The 16910-nt window shown below is 49.8% G+C and overlaps 1 protein-coding gene across 1 annotated transcript; it reads right to left on the reverse strand.

The window, feature by feature from the left end:
• Positions 1-13190: 13190 nt before the first annotated feature.
• LOC119459219 (tigger transposable element-derived protein 6-like) lies at positions 13191-13898 on the reverse strand. The gene has a single exon (XM_037721038.1). It carries the CDS (start codon positions 13896-13898, stop codon positions 13191-13193), a length of 708 nt encoding a protein of 235 aa, XP_037576966.1.
• Between the last annotated feature and the right edge of the window lie 3012 nt (positions 13899-16910).

Below are 16910 nucleotides of genomic sequence, written 5' to 3' on the forward strand. Positions count from 1 at the left end.
ATTGGGTCGGGTGCGGAAAGCCCCGTCGGTCCGATACGTCGAACAGCACGAATGCCGACAGCGCAAGGTTATCTGGAAGGTCAGCCTGTGACCGTTCTCAGAGATTCAGGCTGCGACACTGTCATCGTAAAACGCGCACTTGTTCCAGCCGAGAAACTTACTGGGAAAACGCGGACTGTTTATTTATTAGACAGTTCCGCTCAGCACCTTCCAGAAGCGGAAGTTGATATCGACTGTCCGTTCTACAAGGGCACGGTACTTGTCATATGCATGGAACGGCCGCTGTATGACGTTGTGTTGGGCAATATCAACGGCGTCTGCCCCTCTCTCGAGTTGCCTGGAAGCGAAGCCGCGCTAAAGCCTGAAAAACGTACTGATCGCTGTCTACATTGCAAGGACAACACCGAACCTGTTTGCGATGATGATGTGGCTGCTGTATCACGATCCGGTGGCAAAGAATCACCAAAGCTGCCAGTAGTCATGCCAAGCCCGTTGGACGTTGGTCCCGAAAGATTCGCAAAAATGCAAAAAGACGACCGAAGCCTCAGTGGTTGCTTCGCGGACGTTGGCAAGACTAAAACGACACGATCAACCACTGCCATATTCGTCATCATCAATGACCTTCTCTACCGGCGGTACAAGTCTGCGACACAGAGAGAAGTGGAACAGCTGGTTGTTCCGAAGGACCTTCGAGCATCCGTCCTGAAGATCGCACACGAAGGCATACTGTCCGGTCACCAAGGAACAAAGAGGACGGCGGATAGGGTTTCGGAAGAATTCTACTGGCCTGGTGTGCAAGCAGAAGTCATGCGGTTTGTGAAGTCCTGCGACATTTGTCAGAGGACCGTCCCAAAACATCTTGTAGGACGTGTGCCTCTGAGAAACGCGCCAATAATCAATACGCCTTTCCAGCGTGTCGCTATCGATATCATTGGACCCCTGTCACCCATATCGGCCAGTGGTAATCGATATGTCCTAACTATGGTGGACTTTGCAACCCGTTATCCAGACGCGGTTGCGTTGCCAAGCATCACCGCTGAAAGAATTGCCGAGGCATTGCTTGAAATGTTTTCCAGGGTCGGAATTCCACGAGAAATAGTAACCGACCGAGGTACACAATTCACCTCACAGCTCATGAAAGAGTTAAGCCGTCTGCTGTCTTTTAAACAGCTACCAACCACGCCTTACCATCCAATGGCGAATGGTCTAGTGGAGCGCTTTAACGGAACATTAAAGCAAATGATCCGAAAGATGTGCCAAGAAAGCCTGAAAGATTGGGACCGATACTTAGCCCCACTGTTATTTACCTACAGGGAAGTCCCGCAGGCAAGCTTGGGTTTCTCACCCTTTGATCTGCTCTATGGACGCTACGTACGAGGACCAATGGCAATCCTCAAGGAGCTGTGGTCGGGAAGCCAACTGCATGACGAGACAAAAACAACGTACGGCTACGTTGTGGAGCTGCAAGAACGATTACACCAAACGTGCGAACTTGCCCATGAGGCACTTCGAAGGTCAAAGGCGACCCAGAAGGAATATTATGACCGGAAGGCGAAGGTTCGACACCTTGCCGTGGGAGACAAAGTATTACTTCTGCTCCCATCCGACAACAACAAACTAATACTGACCTGGAAGGGACCATTTACTATTATTGACAAGAGAAGCGACATCGACTTTGTCGTAGACTTAGGCACACGAGAAGGTACCTTCCACATCAATCTCCTTAAAAAGTACGAGGAGCGGGAGTCGTTGCCGCCGACAAAACACCAAGCTGCTGCTGCGGTCAACACTCGCGAAGGTGTTGAAAATAGCGACCCTCCATTTCTTGTACTCAAGCAGAAAGAAACGTACGAGAACGTAAAGATTGTCACGGACTTGCCAGTAGAGCAAGGCGATCAAGCAAAAGATACGATGCGTGCACTCCAAGACATATTGTCGGATGTTCCTGGCAAGACGCATCTTGTAGAATGCCAACTAAGACTGACCACGGAAGCTACAACCCAGGGAGGCACGCTACTCCACCATAGAACGGGAAGGCCTCGCCCTTGTGTGGGCCATCCAAAAGTTCCACGTGTTCCTCTACGGAAAGCGTTTCGTTTTGTAAACGGACCACGAACCACTTTCCTGCATTAATTACACTAAGCATGTCAATAACAGAGTGCTCCGCTGGAGTTTTCTAGTCATGGAGTATGACTTCACTGTCGAGTATATCAAAGGCAGTGACAACATTGGCGCCGACTACCTCAGCAGAGTCTCGTAGTCGCCGAAATGACACCGACTATTGTTTATGTATGTTTTGATGTTACTGCTTTTGTGTATCGTGTGCGTGTGCTTTAGGAATGTATGAACAGTGCGAACAGTGTGTGTACTTTCAAGTGTGTGCGATAAGTGCTAGTGAAACCAGTGCTCCTTCTGCAAGCCCACTCCTCAGAGCAAAGTTGGTTAAAGATAAACAACTTTCTTGGGTGAGGGGTAGTGTGGTGAAACGACGACAACGACGACATTGACTACATGTGCGGCGCGTCGCGGAAAGAAAGAGCACGAGGTGGCGCGGCGGAGAAAAAAAAAGAAGAGGTAGAAGGCACGAGCGCAGCAGAGGCGTTGGAGACGGCGTTCGAAGAGCCAGGGTTCGAGAGGGTTGCTCGGGTGAACCGCTGGGCAACCTCCTGACCAGTTGCGTTCCTGCGGATGTCGGTGACCTGTGCGGCGACTACCTGCCCGCGAGACTGTTCCCGGCTAGTACTGTTCCTGGACGTCTGATCGCATGCCGATCCTCAACGTTCGAGCTGCCGCCACCGCTAACCCAGCATCGCGGCAAGTCGACCCACTACGCCTTGCTCAGCGACCAAGTCGTCCCACCACGGTCTCCTTCTACTGAAGACGACGAGGACGTGAGCAAGAACCTTGTAGCGTAGGGACTTCGCATGCATGGGTTATATGTACTTTAGTCACTGTGTGATGTGTGCGTCGTGCTGTTTGTATAGTGTTTTACAGAGTGCTTAGTTCTAATATATGTTATCTTCAAACCTAAACGTCTACGGCTCCATCCTTCACCGCACCGCACGTCAACAAACGTGACGGTCCGCAATCATCTCACTACATTTTTGGCGTCCGCGCGACAGGACAAAACTCTCTTTAACACCTTTTGAGAGTCTCACTTTGTTTATGTGCGGTGGTTGAAGATGGATGCCGAAAAGCTGATAGGTCTTGGTAAAGAGTTAGGACTGTCAGGAAAGGCACTCCAGCAGTGGATAGAGAAGGAGCGCGAGAGAGAAAGCGAGAGATATACGCTACAGCGTGAAGCTGCTAAGGAGGATCACGACAGAGAGTTAGAGCGGCAAGCCGGAGAACGCCAGTTACTTGAGCTAAGGCTACGCGTGCAAGAGTCGCAACAACCTAGTCAAGCAGGCACAGCTGAACCAAACGAACGCAGCGCGAGCAGTCAAGGTTTTCGGAGTCCGCACAAGCTAATTCCAGCTTTTAATGAATCCCGGGATGAACTCGACGCTTATATTCAAAGGTTCGAGCGAGTAGCCACTGACCAAGGATGGCCTCGTGACAGGTGGGGTCTATCCCTGAGTTTGTGGCTAACAGGGGAGGCTCTCACTGTTGTCGGACGCATGTCTGCTGAAGATGCAACTGACTTTGCGAAGCTGAAGTCAACATTACTGCAGAGGTTCCGGTATACCGAAGAGGGTTACCGAATCAAGTTCCGAGAGGCCACACCCGAAAATGGCGAAACAGGACGCCAATTTGCAGGCAGACTGCTTGGTTATTTTGACCATTGGCAAGAACTGGCCAAAACCGAAAGGACATATGACGCCTTGAGAGACAGGGTCGTCTCGGAACAATTTTTGCGTCGATGCGACCAGAAGCTCGCGGTATTTTTGAAGGAACGAGGCTGTAAAGATTTGAGCAATTTGGCCGCAACAGCGGATCATTATCTCGAAGCCCAAGGCCGGACACACCTGGCGAGAGGCAGAGAAGAGAACGCGTATGTGAAGAGCGGGACGGTGCCAAAAGAGCCAACGAGCGCTCAAGGAAAGCCCCATTGCTTCATATGCAATAAACGAGGCCACAAGCCGTCTGATTGCTGGTCTGGAGCCACAGGGAGTAGGCCCGTGAACAATGTGAAAGGGAAGAAGCCACAGAGCTTTCCCAAGAACACGAAGGACTGCAACGAGGCTTTGTGTTCCAGTTATGAACGTGGTCAAACAACGCAAGAAAGCACCCTGCGCGAACAGTGCCAAATTTCAACAGACATTGAAGACACCCGATGTGACAAGATTGGGTCGGGTGCGGAAAGCCCCGTCGGTCCGATACGTCGAACAGCACGAATGCCGACAGCGCAAGGTTATCTGGAAGGTCAGCCTGTGACCGTTCTCAGAGATTCAGGCTGCGACACTGTCATCGTAAAACGCGCACTTGTTCCAGCCGAGAAACTAACTGGGAAAACGCGGACTGTTTATTTATTAGACAGTTCCGCTCAACAACTTCAAGAAGCCGAAGTTGATATCGACTGTCCGTTCTACAAGGGCACGGTACTTGTAGTATGCATGGAACGGCCACTGTATGATGTTGTGTTGGGCAATATCAACGGCGTCTGCCCCTCTCTCGAGTTGCCTGGAAGCGAAGCCGCGCTAAAGCCTGAAAAACGTACTGATGGCTGTCTACATTGCAAGGACAACACCGAACCTGTTTGCGATGATGATGTGGCTGCTGTATCACGATCCGGTGGCAAAGAATCACCAAAGCTGCCAGTAGTCATGACAAGCCCGTTGGACGTTGGTCCCGAAAGATTCGCAAAAATGCAAAAAGACGACCGAAGCCTCAGTGGTTGCTTCGCGGACGTTGGCAAGACTAAAACGACACGATCAACCACTGCCATATTCGTCATCATCAATGACCTTCTCTACCGGCGGTACAAGTCTGCGACACAGAGAGAAGTGGAACAGCTGGTTGTTCCGAAGGACCTTCGAGCATCCGTCCTGAAGATCGCACACGAAGGCATACTGTCCGGTCACCAAGGAACAAAGAGGACGGCGGATAGGGTTTCGGAAGAATTCTACTGGCCTGGTGTGCAAGCAGAAGTCACGCGGTTTGTGAAATCCTGTGACATTTGTCAGAGGACCGTCCCAAAACATCTTGTAGGACGTGTGCCTCTGAGAAACGCGCCGATAATCAATACGCCTTTCCAGCGCGTCGCTATCGATGTCATTGGACCCCTGTCACCCATATCGGCCAGTGGTAATCGATATGTCCTAACTATGGTAGACTTTGCAACCCGTTATCCAGACGCGGTTGCGTTGCCAAACATCACCGCTGAAAGAATTGCCGAGGCATTGCTTGAGATGTTTTCCAGGGTCGGCATTCCACGAGAAATAGTAACCGACCGAGGTACACAATTCACCTCGCAGCTCATGAAAGAGTTAAGCCGTCTGCTGTCTTTTAAACAGCTACCAACCACGCCTTACCATCCAATGGCGAATGGTCTAGTGGAGCGCTTTAATGGAACATTAAAGCAAATGATCCGAAAGATGTGCCAAGAAAGCCTGAAAGATTGGGACCGATACTTAGCCCCACTGTTATTTGCCTACAGGGAAGTCCCGCAGGCAAGCTTGGGTTTCTCGCCCTTTGATCTGCTCTATGGACGCTACGTACGAGGACCAATGGCAATCCTCAAGGAGCTGTGGTCGGGAAGCCAACTGCATGACGAGACAAAAACAACGTACGGCTACGTTGTGGAGCTGCAAGAACGATTACACCGAACGTGCGAACTTGCCCATGAGGCACTTCGAAGGTCAAAGGTGACCCAGAAGGAATATTATGACCGGAAGGCGAAGGTTCGACACCTTGCCGTGGGAGACAAAGTATTACTTCTGGTCCCATCCGACAACAACAAACTAATACTGACCTGGAAGGGACCATTTACTATTATTGACAAGAAAAGCGACATCGACTTTGTCGTAGACTTAGGCACACGAGAAGGTACCTTCCACATCAATCTCCTTAAAAAGTACGAGGAGCGGGAGTCGTTGCCGCCGACAAAACACCAGGCTGCTGCCGCGGTCAACATTCGCGAAGGTGTTGAAAATAGCGACCCTCCAAAACTTGTACTCAAGCAGAAAGAAACGTACCAGAACGTAAAGATTGCCACGGCGACTACCTGCCCGCGAGACTGTTCCCGGCTAGTACTGTTCCTGGACGTCTGATCGCATGCCGATCCTCAACGTTCGAGCCGCCGCCACCGCTAACCCAGCATCGCGGCAAGTCGACCCACTACGCCTTGCTCAGCGACCAAGTCGTCCCACCACGGTCTCCTTCTACTGAAGACGACCAGGACGTGAGCAAGAACCTTGTAGCGTAGGGACTTCGCATGCATGGGTTATATGTACTTTAGTCACAGTGTGATGTGTGCGTCGTGCTGTTTGTATAGTGTTTTACAGAGTGCTTAGTTCTAATATATGTTATCTTCAAACCTAAACGTCTACGGCTCCATCCTTCACCGCACCGCACGTCAACAAACGTGACGGTCCGCAATCATCTCACTACAGTTAGATTCCTTCTTAATCCCCAACCACTCTGAATTGTTTCTACCGCCGCTTGAATAAACAAAATGTTTTAGCAAACAGTTGTTTCAACATCTCAGCCTAGCTGTTGCGATATTTCATTCAGCATTGTGCACAACAAGATGCTTAGCGACATATGCTGCCAGGAGAAGGCTCGCTCAAAGGAATGAAAAAATTGTAACGACAAACAAACTGGCTAAGTATTAGTGAGTGAATCCTTGACAACTCTTGAAAGGTGGTGTTTATAATGTTTATAATTTGTTTATAAAACAGTGTGCATGACCATTACAAATGAAACAACGTGTTTAATGCACAGCTATTTGCTAAGCAATGCTGAAATTAGCCACACCAGTGAAGTAAACAACTTTGGTGTAGCAACTGGATGCAATTTTAATTGGACTAATAACGTTGGGAACATCTGGATTCACTCGCAAAATATTAGGTCTCCTCAGACATCAGCTAAAAGGCACCACACCTGCCTGTGGTGCCACAACTTCTGCTGTATGAAACCTCTGTTACACTGACTCAGGAGTATGCTTGGGCTCTCTGGGAACCAATACAGCCCTTGAAATTGAATTACTCAAGAGAATTAAAAAAATACCATTACATTCATTGTTTCTCATCATAGCAGAACACACAAAAATACCGAATCGCTTTCAAGGACTGGACTCCAACCATTACGACTGAAAACTTTCTCAACTTTACAACAAGCAACTATAACCTTGGTTCCCCGATGGTACCTGCGGCCTCCTGGATGAGCCTCAGATGTCCTGTATGTATGCTGTTCTACACTACGCAAGTCTTGACCTTCTTGTCTTTGCAAACTAATTCTGTTAACATTTTTTAAGAATTTCATTTTTATGTTGGTCTTTGACCCACCTAAACAGCCCGAATAGGCGAACAGCATTGAACAAAAAAAAATGAATAAAAACTGAAGAAGCCATCATGGAGGGATCCGAAAATTTGTGTTTGTCTTCTTCAATAAGCTATGTGTTTTAGCGACGCATGTTTAATTTGTCCAGAGAAAGTTGCGCAAACGAAGAACTTACTTGTGCATTTCATTGTCCATGGTGTGCCACCGTGAACAAAGTTCAAGGTATGCCACACGGAGCATGGCAATGTTCAGACAGAGACATTAAAGTCCGGATGTTCCGTGATGCAACCCTGCGGTTGCGCCACAGTTACGGGTGCACCCATCTCGCGACAGCACACACACTCCAACTCACGAAACTTTGGAAGCACCTGACATTGTCCGAATTCGCACTTGTAATGTGAAAGTAACAGTAATGCATGTGCCATAAAAGAACGAAAATGCCGTTTATTCTGAGCAGCGAGCAGAGAACACATGCAATTCGCAATGCTCCGTCCCGCACTGTTCATAACACGACTTATAGGTTCGTCCAATGTGAAGCGACAGGCACGGTGCTGGGTTTAGGCCTTGGCCATGAACTGTTTTCGATCGTGTAAACTTGAAAATGACACTGCGTTATAGCTGCTCGCGTAGCAGGAAATGAGCAGAGGATTCGATTACATTTTACTGCGCACTGCGACACCCAGGGGTGCTATGCAGGATGCCCCGAGTTTGGCGAAACTCGGGATCTTTACGAGCTCTGGCGACGCCCCAAGATCAAAGAACAAATGGTAACAAGACGAAGTTTGTCCATCGGCACACCTCCAATTTCATTGGTTTATCTAGATTCACTCTGGGTGGCTATTATCCCTTGGGCGTTGCCATATGGGCGGTCGACAAACTGGGGCTCACGTGATCATACGGTCGGTGCATGGTCGTGCCTTCTTTCACTTGTTTGTCGTTCCACCGAGTGCCATACAGGCACAAGCGAGTTATAAAATAAATTCATTTAGTACAATAATATTAGTCACATTAACGTGGGTTGTAAGCATTTTAATGTTTCCACGATGTACACGGAATGTGTATTAGACTAATTTGTATTTAAATACGCTTCGCGTTATGCCACGAGGGGACGCTCGCCCCCTTCTTTTTTTTCTGGATTCGATTGGCACGGCTCGATACGTGCTTGCTCTAGCATTTCCGAGCACCGATTGGTGTGCGCTTGCTTTTCTCACTGGGTTTCCAACAGATCGCTCGTTGCTCCGTTGCTCTAGATTGGATTGGTGCGGCTCGCTACGTGCTTGCGCTCCCATTTCCGAGCAGAGATTGGTGTGCGCCTGGTTTTCACACTGGGCTTTTAATAGATCGCTCGTTGCTCGCTCTAAAGAAAAGCTGCGAGTAGCGCGCGCATCCAGCTACAAGACGAAGTGAGCGTCGGCTAGCGCATAAGTGGTTTGCCGCGCGCTTACCTTGTAAGCCCACAGGAATGCCGGAAAGCACACATACAAGGGTCAGAAAACTACGCTTTATGTTCTTTTACTTTGCGATACACCTCCATACTGGCAAGAGTCGAGCGATGGCTTCTAACAACCGCAGGAAAGAGTCTTTGTAGTGGCTAGCCCGAGCGATCCGTGGCTTCTAACAAACGCACGAAAGGGTCTTTGCAGCGCACGTGGATGTTGACTGCCACCACATGCATCCCAGGTGGGACTCCAGCATCGGTGCAGTTACCCTGTACCCATCGCTGACGAGGGAGCGCTTCACTTTTTGACAATAACTTTCTTTTTTTTGCGTGTGAACGCCCGTGATGGGGTCCACAAAGTTCACGCTTTGGTTGACTGTCTACCAATGCGGATTGAGGCATAGCCCCGTTAGCATCCACTAAATTTGGGATACATTTGTATGCGGCCAATTCGTCACTATGAATAATGGTCCCCGGTTGAACATTGGCTGCAATAATGGCGCCTAGCGTCGCCGCCTTTCGTCGGTCGACTTTGAAAGTCGCAGCACCCCTCTGGTCACGCAGAACATGCCGAAGACCCATGGGCCCCCAACTTTAACACCGCCGTAATTTTGGCGGCTGGCGGAAAGTTGTCGCCCGTCATTAGGCGGCCTCGATTGTATACTTTTGCTCACCGCGAAGAAGGCACTCATCAATTTGCGCTATCTACCCGGGGTACCAAGTGGAGGTCGCGCCAGCAGCTCGTCCCTCGCGACCTTACGGGGGTAGTTCGTCCTGTCGGCGATGGTGTGCTCCTATAGAGGAAACAAGTCGCCGGTCATCTCCTTCAACAGCCATATGTCTACGCTTTTGACAATAACTTTCTTTTTTTTGCGTGTGAACGCCCGTGATGGGGTCCACAAAGTTCACGCTTTGGTTGACTGTCTACCAATGCGGATTGAGGCATAGCCCCGTAAGGCAGCTCGTCCCTCGCGATCTTACGGGGGTAGTTCGTCCTGTCGGCGATGGTGTGCTCCTATAGAGGAAACAAGTCGCCGGTCATCTCCTTCAACAGCCATATGTCTACGCTTTTGCTCACGCAGTACGTGAGCCAAATCATTTGCCGCCTGGAGAGGTGGTCGTTCGGATGGCTGAGGCGGTCCGTGTTGGCGAAGTAACGTCCTTCGCCTCTCTGACCGTGCATTGCAGCTTTACCGTGTAACTGCGAAAACTGATTTCGACACCTGTTGCATCGGAAGGCAGCCCGGCTTCCATTCTGAGTCTTCCGGGCCAACCAACCTGCGTTGGTTGGCCCGGGTTGAACCCCAGGTGCTCGTAGGTGCCCCAGTACTCCGATGACGACGCCGGACCTGGCCTGGGGCTAGGGTGCGGTGGACGAGCAGCGCTTGAAACAGGAGAGAGCAGAAGCGATCGCACGAACTTTTCCTCCGCAGCCTAGTCACATCAGTCTGTGTTCGGAAAGCATAATATGCCCGCCACGCAGTCTCCGCAGACAAGGGCGTTCGCCTAACTCGTCACACAGCCAGCGCACTGACGTTTTGGAAAGGCAAAAACGACGCTGAAACTCTACGTCGGTCATGTAGCTGAACGGGTCCAGATGGTCATATTGACGCTTGCCGCCGCTGGATGCGATGACACAGGCTGCTGCTGCCGCCGCCATGCTCCCGAGTTTAACTCGAGGGGGGTTTCGCGATGTACGAGTTTGGCCCGAGTTCGCGTGTCAATCAAAACCATAGGTCACGCCCCGAGCGAGGCATGTAACTCTTGTGCGCGCCCACCACGGTTGGGCCACGCCCAACTTATCTTTCGACAACAGCGACGTGGTGCGGAACTGAGAGGCATTAACAATCTTGACCGGCGAAATAAAACACGCACAACGCACTGTCATCGGTGATGTACTCAGCACCACTATAAAAAAAAAAGCGTCGACTTTCGCTGCCTTATGCATATGTTTTCTTGGGCTGTGATGACCCCACAACACGGTTCATTGCCTGCGTTGTGGCTACGTAGCGCACAGCAAATAATTATCCGCACGTCACTGTAGCTGCTTGCAAGGCGTCGATGCGCCGTGGTAGACGACAATCTTGAGCAGTGCGTAGTGTTTTCCAACGACAACGTATCGCAGCGGTCATTTGAGATGGCTGCTCTGTCAATGATATAGTGCAGCAAACACGGTCAGCGGTCAGCGCAAACACACCCAGTGCAATGGCATTTTGTCATCACAAGCACGGCACACTAAACAATTGCAACACCTTCCTGCGCTCGAAGTCTAATTTCCTAACTGCACACAAGAGCCCTCACCCACCAAAATGCGATTGCTGCGCTGTCGTTACGATATCCATCTGCGATCGCTGTTAGCTGAGCAGCAGAGGCAATCGGCAAGCACATTGGAGTGAACAACACACTCAAATTCTGCGCACATGCGCACGGAGGCACCTTCAATGGGCAAGCGGTGACAAACGACGAACTGTGTCGCTGGGCAGCACGCTCGTGTTCGCAATGCATCGCGGAGACTTCGCGCACGCAGATAAACTGGTGCATTTTCATTGTGCTGCGTCACTACGGACCCAGAATACCGCACAGCCATTTTGCAGTGACAGCCGTTGCTCCCGTCTCTATGGCTAAAGTGTCGTTTCAGTTGGTAAAGCGGCGGCCTTAATAGCCGCCGCAGTGAAGCACCTGCGGTGAACAGCCATGCCGCAGCGCTGCGTTGCCATTCCCCTATTAGACAGGGAATGAGCAGATCGTTGTCATGACTGACTTTATCGACTTTATCGAGCAGCGCCCCTGGCGACTGCTCACCGCATGAACTCCCTCGTACGTGTGACCCTCTAGAATGTATCCGCTTGTAAGCTTTCGCCTCACTGTCGCCACTCGCGGCAAAAAAGTACAAAATTTAATAATTCATTATATGTCCGTTTGTCATCACAAATTTACAGCATTCAAAACAAAAAAAACCGATACTTTAAGAAATAAAATGTTGGTTATTTTATTTGTTGTATTTCAAAGTATTCGATTGAGGGAAAGTATAGATGCAAGAATACACCGCATGTGCCCTGTTCGCATTCGACGGAGGATAGAAAGATAATGCCCGAAAAAGGAGGCACGCCCTTGACGCGCCCGAGAAAGGCGTGGCAAGTGGCTGCACGGCAAGTGTGCAGATAGACAGCGGGACAGTGACGGTATTGCTAAATTGCGATAATACGTTGATAACAATACGCGGCGCTGGCGCGTTTTGTTGCGCAGTCCTCTGTGCTTGAAGCCCGGCAGCACTGTGCCGCGCAGGGTGCGCTCATGTTGTCATACGCGGCTTTATCTCGACATTTCTTTTTGTCTGCTGTTATTGCACGTTCCTTGCTATCTTCGTTCACTGACTGCCATCGAGCAAACTCGGGTAAAACTCGGGTGAACGAGAAACTCGGCGCATCCTGCATAGCACCCCAGGTCAAGTTTCTAAGCAACCGATGCAGCCCTTAGCAACAAGCATCTGTACTTACCAGTCCGTGCTTGAGTCGCGACGGGATGTCCAGACGGTGACCAGCTGCGTCGCTCGACAACGGATAGCTGGAGTCCTCGCTGCTTTCGCGTTCGGAAGAGCTGGTGTCGAGGCCGCCGTCGTGGTAGGCAACGACGCCGGCAGCGCGAGCCCTCAACAGCATGTCACGCTCATCGGGGCTTAAATCGCTAAAATGAAGCCCAGCATCGCGAGCCTATGTGTCGTTGTCAGGGTCGTCAACTAGTTGGTCCATTGCGTCGAGCGTCGACGATCTTCGTGCTCACAATTCGGCGCGCGCTTTACCTCCCGCTTTCGCACTACCGTCGGCTCTGTTTCTGGCCGCGCGTTTGCGCTTTCCGCATAAAATGCTGTAGCGCTGTCTGCGGGCGCCGTTTTACTCACTGGCGGCACAACGTCACTATATGGCCATGACGACACCACTCCTCGCTCGGGCGGGCGATTTGAATTGCGCTAGAGGTACGTGAACGCTTCGGACGCAATTTTCTCCTAAAACTAGTTTTTTCTTGGCATGAAACAAGCGATTTAAGGCTTCTGGTATGGTATTTTAACAGTCCACGTTGAAATAATATTTGCCTTTAGTGTCCCTTTAATACCATTTTATGGAACTCCAAGCACTAGGAGGTGAATGTACCTGATAGTTTTTCAGAAAGCAAGAAAACTGCAAGCGGTTTTGGTACAGCACTCGCTAAGTTTATTTGGCAACAATTAGTCACTGTGGACTAAAAAATGTGCCAATTTTGCTTTGTATGAGTTCTTGGAACTGCATTTTTAGTATTGTTTCTTCCATGGCATTTAAGCTTTGGTCAAACATTTCAGATCCTGGTTCCTTCTCAAAAAAATTTTGAGATACTGCACAGCTGATTCTGCTCCTTGAAGTGTGGTAGGCTCCACGGTAGCTACCCCTTCAGATTCCTCTTCCGGCTCACTTTCCTCTTCATCACACACCTCAGCAACAATGCTCTCCACCGTGTTTTCAGGGCAAATCACAACATCAACTTCGATGTGCATGTACTCATCAAAGTCCAGATGGATTGCCTTTAAAGCACACTGCTCTACCACCTCCTGCCTCTCAAGGGCATCCTCACTGTCACATTCAGGCAAATACTGCAAGTCGGATGTCTGGTCACTTGAAAATAATCCTGCATGCTTAAAGCAATTTGCTGTAGTATTAGCAGTCAGCTGCCTCCAGGCATCGGCAATAAGGTGAATGGCGCCAAGAATTTCCACCTTGTATTCCTTATTCTGGTTCATACACACCAGCATCCTCTGCAGGAGACCCTTGCGGAAGCGGGCTTTCAGGGCTTGAATAACTCCCTGATCCATGGGCTGCAACAGTGCCGTGGTGTTGGCCGGGAGAAACTCCAACTGAATTGACTTCAGTCTAGCTGTTACAGTCCCATGTCCAGGGCGGTTATCAACAAGGAAAAGTACTTTCCTCTTCTGCTGCGAAAATCGCGCATCCTCAGTGTGCAGCCATTTGCTGAAGAGGGCTTGCGTCATCCACGCTTTTGAGTTTGACTCCTATGTCACGGGCACATTACTTATGCCCTTAAAACAGCGAGGATTTTTGGACTTGCCGATCACAAGCAGCTTCAACTTGTATCTGCCCGAGATGTTTGCTCCTACAAGAACAGTTAGTCTTTCCTTGCTCAGTTTGCCACCTGTGCATTTCACACCTTTGAAAGTCATCGATTTCGTTGGCAGGAGCTTAAAAAAAGCGATGTTTCATCTACGTTGTAGACGTCCTCGTTCTTGAATTGACCCATAAACTCCGGAAGCCGCCCTGCACGCCAGTCGCGACACGCTGTCGCATCAGTTGCTGCGGCTTCTCCTGCAATGGTGCGGAAAACGAGGCCGTTTCTGTCTTTAAACCTTGTCAGCCAGCCCTCACTGCACAAGAAGTCTGCTATCCCGAGTTGAAGGACAAACTCTTCTGCCTTGGCACGGATTAGTGGTCCGTTGATTGGAATGTTCTAGCTCCGGGCTCTCCTAAGCCACAACACGAGACACTTCTCCAGTTTTTCGTTGTCGCATTGTCGCAGACGCTTCCTCTGGGCCCCGAATCGCGACCTTTCAAAGGCATCCCGTAGCTTTTTGTCGTGCAGGATCCTCGTTAAGCTGCTTTTCGGGATGCCGTGCTTTGTCGCGAGCGCCGACTTCGTGTAAGAGCCGCTTTCGAAGTCAAGAATAATGTCCATCTTCTTTTCTAACGTGAGCGCATGGTGTGCACGCTTCTGTGCCGCCATTGAAACAACAGAGGCTAGGCCCCAACTTCGCGAGCGCTTACAAGCCACCGATGTTAGAAAATGCGAACGCGGCAATGAAGCACGAATGGCACCACGACGGCACGAACCAGGCGGCGGGGGCTAAGCCCTGTAACTTCGGCGACTTGAACCGAGACCGAACGACTAGAACAAGAACTGCGCTAACACAAGAACTGCGCATTCGTTGCGCTAACACGGCCGCCTACCAACGAGGTGAGGCTTACGACTAAAAATAAGAAACAGCCGGAACCGGAAAAAAACTGATGCTCATGGCATCTGCCAATCTCATGGGTCTGCCAAGAAGTTTCATTTTCGATTCCGTTTACACGGCGACGCGGATATTTTACTTCGGATGACCGGAAGTTTTTTTACGTTACCTGAATACAAAACCAACCAAATTACAGGCAACTGTTCCTTTAAGCGGCAATTCCATTTAAGCGATTTCCGTTTATAGAGATTCTACTGTAACAGAGGGAAATCTGGCGCTGCAATCGTTTAACCATTATGGGAATGATGGGAAATACAGGCTACGGTTTGGTATTCTGTTGAATGGCGAACTAGTCTACAGGTATTTTTTTTTGTCAGTTTTGGTTTCACTAGTCTCACTCCAAGCGCAGTTGCTACAATCCGTAGTGGGGCAGTGCGGCGCAAAGCTCTTAAGCTCTCCGTTTTTGTTCGGTTGCTCGAAGTAACGTGCTGGGCTACGGCTGGACTGATGTTTGTGTAGCGGCGTGGTGACGAAGCCCTGACGAGAAAGCGACAGCATCGTAAAAGGTGAGAGAACGTGTTCTGACTGTTTCGACCTTGCTTTGTTAAGTGTGTTAGCGTTAGGCGCTATATCAAACTTCAGAAGAGCAAAAAGAAGGTATTAATACAAGCACAATACCAAACACGTTATATACTTAGAACCTTTAAAGCATGTAGAAAAAGTGGCATGCCTACTAATAAGTTTCATTGGGGCTTTCATTAAAATGCGTCGCAATTTTGTATCTTAACTGATGATCTTTTGTGCGATGACTGATCGGGCCGGCATGTGCGATCACTGCAATGCACTGCAAATCTGATGGGGGCGAAATGTACTCAGATTTAGGTGCACGTTAAGAACCCCAGGTGGTTTGAACTATTCCGGAGTCCCACCACTATAGCCTGCCTCATAATCAGATCGTGGTTTTGGCACGTAAAACCCCATAATTAACTCATTTTTAAGTTCTGCATCTACTGATGCTTTCCTGTGGAATGACTGATCGGCGGGCGTGTGCGAGCCCCGTTGACTTGCATGTTTTATACTTCATCGTGGTCTGTCATTGCGTTCGCTGTTACACAAACCCATATAAATCCGTACCAGCTACATTCGCTTGATTGCCTGTGGGGATATTCAGCATAAGTTTCCGACGCACACCATGCAGAATTATTTCACTTGCAGCTTTCATTATATTTCAGCTTACGATTGGTCCCAGTTACTTTTTTGACTAGTGTGTGTGGTGTTGTGCTGTTTGCTGCTTGAAATTGAGCTTGGCTAATGTTTGCATGAAATTGACTCTTTATGCTTTTGAGCTTGCAGATTAGTATTAAGATAAGTGCAGTGTGTGTGCCAGCTTGCTTCCAGTGTGCAATTATGAATTGCCACTCTGCTGCAGTGTGTATAGACCTTTTCACAAACCGACGTTTGAGCAGCGCCATTTGCCAACACGGGCGACGTCTAGCGTCAGAACAGGTTATGCCACCATTTTGGACTGTGCGCCTTGCGAGAGCGGGCCGCGTATTTCCAATGGCTATAGATACAGCGCTCAACCGCTGGCGCCACGCTGCGCCACTAGCGCGTACCATGTTTCTAGCCGCCGCCGTTCGAACGGAGGAGGCGTTGACGGAGAAAACGCTGGGCTGGTGGAGACTAGCCTGCTGTTGGATCGGTGGTATTATAAACGAATCACTGTTTTGATGATCCAAATACATCTCACTATCAGGGAGGGAGCATCTACCTGATTGGAGCAGTATTTTATTATTTTGGGTGTTGCTACGCTGCGCTGCCCTCCGTAACACCCCTACGACCGCCGCTTCGCGTCGGCGCCCGGCACCACAGCTGCAGCTGTGGCACCGGGGTTCAAACGACCGCTCTGGCAACAAGAGAGAAAAAAAAAGAAAAGCGTGACATTAAGAAAAAAAATTCCAGCCAAGCGGAATTCGAACCCGCGGACGCGTGATCCCGAAGCGAGCGCCGTAACCACTCATCACAGAGCCACGCTTCCAA

The sequence above is a fragment of the Dermacentor silvarum genome, chromosome 7 (genome assembly GCF_013339745.2).
Source record: "Dermacentor silvarum isolate Dsil-2018 chromosome 7, BIME_Dsil_1.4, whole genome shotgun sequence".
Classification (NCBI taxonomy): Eukaryota; Metazoa; Arthropoda; class Arachnida; order Ixodida; family Ixodidae; genus Dermacentor; species Dermacentor silvarum.